General features: G+C 43.4%; 2 protein-coding genes across 2 annotated transcripts in view; one reads left to right on the plus strand and one right to left on the minus strand.

Moving 5' to 3' along the window:
- Positions 1–3650: 3650 nt before the first annotated feature.
- Atp5mg (ATP synthase membrane subunit g) lies at positions 3651–9894 on the minus strand. The gene is made up of 3 exons (XM_050156331.1): positions 9731–9894; positions 5069–5229; positions 3651–3871 (listed from the first exon to the last, which is right to left on the minus strand). Exons 1-3 carry the CDS (start codon positions 9780–9782, stop codon positions 3773–3775), a joined length of 312 nt encoding a protein of 103 aa, XP_050012288.1. The 5' UTR covers positions 9783–9894; the 3' UTR covers positions 3651–3772.
- The window catches only part of LOC126510032 (phosphatidylinositol N-acetylglucosaminyltransferase subunit A-like), a 42206-nt gene continuing 36513 nt past the window's right edge, over positions 5215–10907 (plus strand). The window contains exon 1 of the mRNA XM_050156324.1: positions 5215–9366. The gene's annotated coding sequence lies outside the window, so the exon portion shown is untranslated. The remainder of the gene's footprint in view (positions 9367–10907) is intronic.

The following is a 10907-nucleotide window of genomic DNA, read 5'->3' on the forward strand; positions in this document are numbered from 1 at the left end:
TCTGTTGGCAGCACTGGTGATCAAACCCAGGGCCTTGTTCATACGAGGCAGGTGCTCTACCCCTAGGGGTTGCTTTCCCAGGGGTCTCTGTTTTGTAGCCCTAGCTGGCCTCTGCCTCTGAAGTGTTGGGATTCCGTGTGTGCAGCATTGTTTGCCTTCACATTACTCTTAAAATAATGAGAGTCTGAGGCTGGAGAGATGACAAGCAGTTAAGAGCACTTGGTTCCTGGCACCAGTATGGTGGCTCCAACCATTTGTAACCCCAGTTCCAGGAAATCCAACACTCTCTTTTAGACCTCCTTGAGCACCAGGCACACATTTGGTGCACATAAGTACTTGAAGGCAAAACATTCCTACACATAAAGTCTGCAAAAAAGCAAAGCAAGACTCAACAAAAAGTCTTTGCTGTTTACTGACATTATGTGTTTGTTTTGTTTTGTTTTTGAGACAGAATTTCTCTGTAGCTTTGGAGTCTGCCCTGGAACTGGCTCTCTAGACTAGTCTGCCTTCAAATTCAGAGATCTTCCCTCAACCTCTCAAGTGCTGGGATTATAGGCCACGTGTCACAGGCCTGGTTTATGCAATGCTAAGAATTGAGCCCAAGGCCTTGTGTGTGCCAGGCAAGAAATCTGCCAACTGAGCTGCACATCTCAGTCCTGATCAAATCCTTTTCCTAAAAAGAAATTGTATTGGCAGACGGGTATGGCTGGGCACATGTGAAGGTCAGTGGACACCTCGCAGGAGCTGCTTCTCTCCTTAACCATGTGTGTTCCAGGGACTTGAATTTAAGTATCAGGTTTGGTGGCAAGTAGCTTTACCCACTGAGTCCTCTTTCTGGCTCCACGGAATAGCCAGGCTGGCCCCATGACCCTTCTGCTTAAGAATCTCAGCATATCCGGCTGCTGGATACAACCAGGCAGAGAAATTCTCAATATGGCATAAAAGGTGTTTCATGTTCTCAACATTCTGGCTTTACCCCTTACTCCTGTCCCGTCCACTACTTCAGACATACTGTTCTCTTCCACAGTGCCCACTGTGCCAGAAATTTCAGCTGTGTTGCTTTTTCTGTGCTTCTCTGGTGAGGGTTTCTGTGTCTAACAGCTCTGGCTGTCCTGGAACTCACTCGGTAGACCAGGCTGGCTTCAAACTCAAGAGATCCATCTGCCAGCCTGGTCTACAAAGTGAGCTCCAGGATGGCCAGGGCTGTTACACAGAAAAAGCCTGTCTCAAAGAACAAATCTGTCTATCTATGTATCTATAATTTTTTTGTGTATGGGTGTTGCACCTACATTGCATGTATGTCTGCTCACTATGTGTATGCCTGGTGCCCAGAGGCCAGAAGTGGGCACTGGATTCCCTGGACCTGGAGTTAAGAGATGGTTGTTAGCTGCCATGAGGGTGCTGGGATTTGAACCTGGGTTTTCTAGGAAGAGATCAGCCAGTGCTCCAGATGAGCCTTCAGGCTTAACCTTTGATTGTCCTGTTCCATTTTCCCTGTTGGCATTACAGGTGCACACCTATTTTTCACCACAGACTAGCTTTGTGGTTGTCCCATACCTTACTCCCTTCTTATATTCTCCTGGTTTGGCAGGGGCTCTAAGTAGCCTAGTCTAGCCTTGTACTCTTGAACCTCTTGCCTCAGTCTTGAGTGGTGTAATTGAGAGCAAGTGTGCCTCCCTGGTTTATTTTAGGTTATCTCCAGTTCTCTCTTGACCCAACTTCTCAAAGTAGTATGCGTTAGCCTCTTTCAAATGCATCTTCCTCTGTTCTCATCTAAAGACCAGACTGGGCTCCCAGAAGAGGGAAGAGTCTTGAACAGGTTTCTATGTCTAGGAAGTTCTTGGAACTTAGGCGATACACATCAACAACTGAACTACAACAACAAAAAGCACTCAGCATTCACAACTTTCACGAAACCCATACAGTTTTCTGCTAGGAGGTAAGGTATGTGGAGGCACTGAAGGCAAGCAGACTGGTGAAATCCAGCAATGACTACAGCAGCCCACTGCTATTCTAATCTAAGGGATTCTAGACACAGATAGTCAGACAGAGGTGTGCTGTAGGGTAAAGGAGGAAGTAGTGGAGTAGAAGCTGAGGGCCTTCTGGTGTGACTGTTGCTTAAAAAAGGAGCATTACGTAGCACGAACTTTTGTGAGCTACAGCAGGCACTGACTGACTTCACAGCTCTGTTGTGTGTTTCGCCTGGTTTTACTAGTCATGTACATGGAAGAGAAATTCCCCTAAACCACCACAGAAGTACTTGGCAGTCCTTCACTTTGATGCAACCTATACGACGGATACTTCTGGAAACAGGGTGGTTTCAGTTTTGATTACTTGTGTTCCTGCATAAGTTGCTGAACACCACTTCATATTTTGGAAGAGTAGCAGTCTCCACAGTGACCTTGTTATCTCTAGAAAAGCCGTGCTGTTTCTTAATTAGGGTATAGGAGCACTGTTGCAAATGCAGGCTACAAATGTGGGATCAAGAGGACAAAAGCTGAACACTATTGTACTGTAGACTATATGCTTTACAAGAAATGTACAGCAACCTTGCTTATGAGCAGCTGTAACAATTAGGAATGGGTTAGAAACACCCCTCACCCAAGCAGAGACGTCAGGCTGCAGCAGAAGGCAGTGCTGATCAGTACCCCTCTTCCATCCAGACAAACTGATGCTAATCACTGCTTACTTCAGGCTATAATCCACCACTTACTCTTGGAGGACACTGTCCTAATTGTTATCTACTGTATCTTGAAAAGCTACTAAAGTCATAAAACCAGATGAATGCGAGAAGTCCCAGTTAGATTTTTTCTTTTAAAGGGAGAGACAGGGCCTATCTACATAATCCTGGCTGTTCTAGCACTAGGTACACAGACCAGGAAAGCTTTGAACTCAAAGATCCGCCTGCTTCTGCCTCATAAGAGCTGGAATAAGAGGAGTATGCCACCACACCAGACCATCCCATTACATAGCTCTTCCACCTTGCTTTACTGTCAAAGTTATTATAAACATGTCTAAGACTACTACCCCCTACTATTTTTGCTTGAGGCAAATATTCAAATTGACAAGCACCCCCAACACTTTTACAGAATTAAGACAAATAATCCAATTTTCTTTTTTGTAATTATTATTTTTGAGATGCGATCTCATATAGCCCAAGCTGACCTTAAACTCCTGTCTCTCCCCCATATCTCCTTTTGAGACAAAGTCTCATTATATTATATGATCAGGCTGGTCTTGAACTCCTTGATTCAAGTGATCTTATTTCATTCAGTCTTTTCAGTTGTTGGTATATGCCACTTACATCTGCTTAAATTTTTGGTGTCTCTCTTTTTAAAGATAAGAGTTTCATTGTATAACTATGGCTGCCTGGAACTATGTAGACAAACCTGTCTTCGAATCTCCCAACTCTACCTCCCAATGGCTAAGCCTACAGATGTGGGCCACTATGCTTGCAGAATGTTTTAAACCTGAATTAAAACTGTATCATCATGTATTATGTAACACACACACACACACACACACACGCACACACACTCATCTTTTCTAATTGCAGGTTAAACAGACACACACTCAAACTTGTACCAATGTAACAAGGCCAAAGACAACACAACTTACTATCAGAAAAGGAAAAACTGTGACCGCCTATATAGTACTTGACAGAGAAACACTGCTATTTGACAGTTGGTATTTTATTCAGATAGCAGTCTCATTACATGTGGTCCAAGAATATTGAAAGAACTCAAATAAAATCAGATGTGAAGGTCAGTCTTCACACATCATAGCCAACGATGCCACGTTTGCCTATGATCTCTCCGACATAAAACCACATCCACACCTCAGTGGCCACCAAACCATTCAGCACAGCTTCCTGGAAAAGAGAAAGCACAAATTTTAAGATACTTTAAAAAATAAACAAACAAATAAAAAACCCAACACATATTTGAAACTATTCTCTCAGATTGACAGAGAACATAAGGATACTATTCAAAACTACAGAAGAGTTTTAGCCAAAGTCAGGAATTACTGATGTTCAATGTTCAACTTCTGAGAACCTTGAACTTTCAATTTTGTAAGCCAAATGGGCCTGGGCTTATAAATTCTTTCAAAGGAATTTTTAAAGACCTGAACTGACTTAACCCTTTCATTATTACTTTATGAGACACTTTATGGGCTCTAAAACAACCCACATCCTGGAAGTGGCTCAAACATCAGACAGGGCACTCATAGGAAGGCTTGTCTCTGAACAGACACTTCTGTCCATCAAAGATGAAGAACTCTGTCTTCTTCTCTTTTACACCTCATTTTCTTCATTTTTATTTACTATTATTTGGTTTAATTCTTTCCAAGTATTGTTCTAAGTCCTTGAAGAGAGAGGAAAAAAACCCCACATATGGTTCTAGAAAGCACTGTTTCATTCAAACACAAACTAGGATCTAGAAACTCTTACTTGGAAAACTACTTAGATGCTTTTGCTACCATCAATAGGGGCCTTTCTGGAGGTCATTTTCCCTTCGGTTATGCCAGAGGCCACTAGAAGCCTCCTGTCACCCACTCCCCAGGTGAGGGCTCTAGCTCCAGCAGTTACTAAAACTGAAACTTAAAAGTCAAATTCCAATTCTTGTGGCCTTTAACATACATGCAATTTGAAAACCCATATTTTAGTATTTTTGTTCTAGAGGTTTTTATTTTTTTATTTTTATTTATTTTTAGCTGAAATAGGGATAATTCTAGGACAAAACCAAACCAAACTAACAAAAACAAAAAACAACCCAACAAAGGCAGCCATCAGATTATACTATACTAATATTAGGAAGGAAATCAAGGCTGCCACTTATTCGAGATGCTCACCTTTATGCTCTAAGACCAAAACTAGACCAAGACAAAGAATTAGCTGAATTATTTCTATACAGATTACAAAATTTCTTAGCAGCCAAAAAAGATTATCTCTCATTATGTTGGATTCTACTTTATTGGGAAATAGATATATTAACCAAAAGAATTGGAAAAATTCCCCAATAAAGACATTTTCTGTCACAAACATATTTTTTTCACAGCCCATAGTTACCTTAACCGTAAGATGTTTGAAGCTACCAGTTTTAGCACTTTGAATTATTTTTTTCGCACTCTGAATAGCTGCAGGGAGTTCAGCAGGGGTTGGGGGAACCAGCTCAACCTTGGCGTATTGCCAAAATGTGGCCAATCGAGGCTTCGAGTAAGTTACAGCAGCTGGAAAACAAAACATAACAAAACAAAAAACCCAGGATGAACTCACTAGAGATCGAAAGAAGCAGATGTGTGGGCTGGACACAAATATTTATTTATGTATCACATCCACTCGCTGCTTGGAGTGAATGTGCAGTGGGTGTGAAAAGTCAGAGCTGCTGCTCCCTGGTAACAAGAAGCTTTTAAAGATGCAGAACACCTGTGTCACAGGGCCACTCAACCGACAGAAGCTCTAAGCAGTCAACTGTGCTAGGATTCATAGTGGCCAGCTAGTATTTACTCACCTCTGAATGGCAAATCTAATTAACTATAAAGTTACTGGTCCCTAATTTGAAAACAAAGACAAAGCAATTTATTCATTTTTCTTAGTAGAAACACCGTATTTGAAAAGAAGGAGTCCAGAAGGGTAAGAAGCTACATAGAACAACATCCTTTAATAGTAAGATTGAAGCTCATCACGATATTGGCCACAAGTCCAGATGAAATCATATCACTTAGTATCCATTTTTGATACCCTTAGCAATATGTGCTAGATTAACTCTCTTTCACCAGAGCACAGTTACACCCCCTTTCAAAACTACACTCATAATAAAAAAAAATTTACATGTATTGGTAACAGAAATTGAAACTAGACTATACTGGGTGGTGGTGGAGCACACCTTTGATCTCAGCAGTCAGGAAGCAGAGGCAAGAAGATCTCTGTGAGTTCAATGCCAGCCTGGTCTACAAAGAGAGTTCCAGGACAGCCACGGCTAAACAGAGAAACCCTGTCTTGAAAGACCAAACCAATCAATCAACCAAACCCCTAAATCTGCTAGAAATTCCCTAGAATCATAAGCCAAAATTCCTTGATGTGTTCACTATTTCACATCAATGAACTCAGTAGGAGAAGTAATGATGAAATCAGCAGAGTGTGGAGATGTAGCTTAGTGGTAGAGCACATGCAAATAAATATCTGGACTAAAGTTGTAGCAAAGAGAGACAGAGACACACAAACTGAGGAGAGAAACATATAGAAACTGTAAAGGCAACTGGGTGGTGGTAGCACATGCCTTTCACAGCACTTTGGAGTCAGAGATAAATCTCTGAGTTTGAGGCCAGCCTGATCTACATAGTGAGTTCCAGGATAGCCAGAGTTACACAGAGAAACCCTGTGTGGAAAAACAAAAAACAGGGTTGGAGAGGTGGCTCAGAGGTTAAGAAGAGCACTGGCTGCTCTCCCAGGTCTTGAGTTCAATTCCCAGCACCTATATGGTGGCTCATAATCATTATATAATGAGATATGGTGCCCTCTTCTGGCCTGCATAGATAAATGCAGACAGAACACTGTATACATAATAAAATAAATAAAAAAAGAAAAACAAACAAAAAGGAAACTGCAAGAGCAAGAAGTGCTCTTAACTACCGAGCCATCTCTACCACCATTTATTTATCTATACAGACTAATATGCGAATATAAGTATGTGTCTGAATATCTGTTGTGTTGGCTAATTTTGTGTCAACTTGAAACAAGCTAGAGTCATTTGGTAAGAAGGAACCTCAACTAAGAAGGGGCATCTTGATTGGTGAGTGATGTGAGAGGGTCCAGCTCACTCAGGATGGTGCCACCCCTGGGCTGGAGGTCTAAAAAGGCAGTCTGAGTAGGGTGGCGGCGGCAAACACCTTTAATTCCAGCACTTGGGAGGCAGAGTGGGTTCCAGGACAGCCAGAGCAACACAGAGGAAACCCTGTTTCAGAAACAAACAACCAAAAAACCAAACCAAAACAAGTAGGTTGAACAAGCCATGGGGAGCAAGCAGCACTCCTCCTTGGTCTCTGCCTCAGAAGCTGGCTCTAGGTTCCTGCCCTGATTTCCCTGGATGATGGATTTCACACTGTAAAGATGAAACACACCCTTTCCTCCCCAACTGCTTTTGGCTATGGTGTTTACCACAGCAAATGAAACTGTCAACTTTAAAAATACTCTAGCAGCAAGAAAAAAGCCCAATACCTAAATGGTAATTTGTAATTCCATTGTTTAATAAAAGGAACTAGGGCTTCTTGGAGAAATGGCCAATCCTAAGGCTGGGCCGAGAAATAGAGTCATCATCATGTAGAACCAAAAAGATGAGGCATGTTAAGGGGCAGAGGCGCCAACTTAAAAGATCTACAGATGGCCACGGCTGGCACAATCTCAGCAATAAATGACACATAATTAGATATGAGAAGCATGGAATAAATTTAAATGAGCCAGTGCAATGTACAACTGAAAAAAAATAAATGGGAAAAAAGAAGAAGAAAGAAATGGAGACAGATCTTTCTCACAGAATTCCACTTGATCTATGTAGACGATGGATCCATCCACCACTCTAACAGAAAACCCTCCTGCTCTGGTTACTGGCTTCTAAAGAATGGGTATAGACACAAAAGAAGACATAAGGCTGTCATCACCATTAAATCATTGTAAAAATAACGTTCTTTTTTTTGGAGTGGGGGTGAATGTAGGAGGTGGACTTGCTGAGAAGTCTAGGAGAGGGAGGGGGAATGGTGTGTATATGAAAAGGACTAAAATTCATTATATAAATGTATGGAGCTGTCCAAAACAACTGGTTAGCAGTGGGAGATCTTATTAGATCAGGAGATGGGTATGGCCTAGGCAGTTGTGTTTCATGTCTTTAATTCCAGCACTTGGGAAGCAGAGGCAGGAGGATGGATCTGAGTTTGAGGTCAGCCTGGTCTACAGAGCCAGTTCCAGGATAGCTAACTTACACAGGGAAACCCTGTCTTGAAAAACCAAAAAAGAGATGGGTCTGAGTATCTTGAGCCTCCTGATATGTGATCAGGGCAATTCATTTCTGCTGTTCTTCTCAAAATCCCTATGTCCAGACTAATCAGCAGAGAAACTCAAGATGACCAGTTTGGGCAACATTCTTCAGGATATCTAGACAGATACCTCAAAGTTGCTGAATCTTGAAAGATCAGACCTAAGAAAGGGGAGCCTGGAGACCAACAACTAATCAGTAAGGTAATACCCTGGACTGGGACCTAGAAGTGAAAGATTAATGGAAAAACTGGTGAAACCCAAATAAGATCCCCAGCTTAGTGAAGGGGAGAGAAACCAGATGCTGACCTTCCTGGGGAGATCCGATGATAAAGCTACATAGCCTGGGGAACGGGAGATTAGTCACATTTAATACAGCAGCCTATGCTGTAGAGCGAAATCCACCTGATATTCCGGCCCCATCAGAGCTCCTGTCAGTATGTCTGGAGAGCAAATTACCTTTCAACTACTCACAATAGTAGAAAGAGGTATGTGTTGTATGACAAAAGATAACGTTGGTAATGGGTTTTATTTTTGATTTTATCAACAAAGCCAGTTTTAAATTCCTGAATACAAGCTATCTAAATGATGCAAAAATCATACTGTTAGGAAAAGAAATTCTCTATGAAATATTAAAAATCGCACCTCAAACCACCAAAGTCCAAGCGTCAAGCCTTCTAGGTGTATTGATGTAAAAATCCTAACGGTTTGCAACAGATAGCGTGACGATCTTAGTAAAAGGAAAGCTAAAACAAGAAATGCTTTGGGAATGTGGAAGACGGCTTACCAGCCCATTAGTTAGTGTTCTGTAGGAGGCAGGCCTGTATTTAGAGTCTGGCACTCTGCGGTCCTCAATAGCTCAATATTGTTTGGCTGCTTATGAAGGGGAGGAGGGAACGAATTACTAAGCGTCCAAACACAGCAAAATAAGCTCAGAAGCAAGTTTTAAAAATTCGCTTTCTATTCATATTTTATCTGAACATTTAGAATCTTAACTATTTGAAAATCTGATCTTCAACCACGTGTAGTACACATACAGAAAAGAAAAAAAAAAGTAAATTTCACCTTCCGTTTCAGAAATACAACGAATAATCTGCTGCTCAGAAGAGAACGGTACTGACAGAATATATTACTCAGGCGTGTGACTATTCAGTGTTCATTTGCGATACGGCGGTCTACCAGGCGTTCAAAACACAGCAAGCCCTCGGAAGCCAAGCCACCACGACAAAGACGACTGCCGACATGCACCGCTACCTATGCGGACTGGGGCAGGGACATTGATCCCTACGTTCCAACTTCCCTTCGCCGGACGCAGGCTTCTCTAGGATCCGACCAAGACGGTAAGCAAACACAACTTTCAAAGGTCTTACCGGTCTTGGAAAATTTCTGATGACTTCCAGATGCTTCGCCAGACCACCTAAGGAGGGCTGACGCGCGACTTTTCCCTGTTTCCGCCGTCCCCTTCCCAGGTCTCCAGGGCACGGTAAGGGGGCCTCATGGCGTTCGCGGCGGAGGGAAGCCGGGCTTCTTCACACGACCCTCTTCCCGGGCGCGGCTAGGGCCCGAAGAAGCCGGGAGCAGGCCGGGCGAGGTTGCAGCCTCACGGGGGCCTCCGGACGGCCCTGCCGACGCCCGCGGGCCCCTGGGTGCCCACTCCCTCCCCCACCAGCCCCCGCGAGCCTTCCCCCCCCCGGCCGCGCTCACCGGATACTAGCCCCGGGGCCTTCTCCGCGAAGTTACGGACGAACTTGGCCATGGTCTAGGGTGGAAGGTCCGTCTCCCCGAACCGCCGGCTGAAAGTCACCCTCGGAAGGACCCGTGGCAGGCCCCCTGCCCCAGTTCCAAGGTCAGGCTGCCCCTCTCTGTGCCTGTTCAAAATATATAGGCATCCCTCCTGTGTTTGTGGAATCTAATTAGCCAGTTAATTTTGTTCAGCACAAATAAAATGTAGATATGAATAGATGAGGCAAGAGAACATGTAGCGAATAATGACTTTTCTCGGGAAACAGGCATTGCTTGGGACAGCCAGTCATGGCGGCCAGGAAGACAGTTGAGGTGAGGAAATGCGCATGCGTTGTTGATTTTCTTAGCTTCCTCTCCACTTTGCTTGCGGCAGTTTCGTAGTTTTTCAGAGAACAAGAAAATTAAGGCTGGAGGGCGTCTTGTGGGCTGATATGTTTGTTTTAAAGACATAGCAGGTCTAAGGCTGAAAAGGAGCTTTAAGAGGCCGTGTAGGCGTCACCTAACCCAAGTCACCAGACTCACCCAACCAATGAACCACTTCTTTAACTGACATACCCCATCCCTCTGTGTAGCTTTGTGCCTGTCCTGGAGCTCGCTCTGTAGACCAGGGTGGCCTCGAACTCCCAGAGATCCTCCTGCCTCTGCCTCCCGAGTGCTGGGATTAAAGGCGTGCGCCCCCCCCCCCCCCCCCGCTAATTGATCTTTTATAGTCCCATTTTCCTCCGCAGCCAGTATCAAAATTGGAATCCAACTCCGGTTTCTCAAACAAGCCACATGGAGCTATAAGGACAGGAGGAAGACGGTCATAAGTACTGAGGGTGCACAGTATGCCATGCATTTTTGTAATTCAGTAAACGCTTTGGGTATTGTTCCCTTAAAGACAGATTTCTAAATGGTCATATAAGGCGTCTCAGAGTTGTAAGATAAAGCACAGAGAGAATATAAGATTAGGTAGGCGTGGTGCTGATATTGAAGACCTAGAGAGCCTTGATGTGTAAAAAAACATACACATTCTAAAGGGCTGGTACTTTGATATGACAGAAAAAAAAGGTGTAGGAAAGTGAGATTTTATTAGAACAAGAAAAGTTCTGGAGAAGCCTAAATGTTAGAAGTAAAACGGATGAGAGCGTTAGGTAGA

This window comes from Alexandromys fortis, unplaced genomic scaffold, assembly GCF_014885135.2.
Source record: "Alexandromys fortis isolate MF-2015 unplaced genomic scaffold, M_Fortis_MF-2015_v1.1 scaffold_89, whole genome shotgun sequence".
NCBI lineage: Eukaryota > Metazoa > Chordata > Mammalia > Rodentia > Cricetidae > Alexandromys > Alexandromys fortis.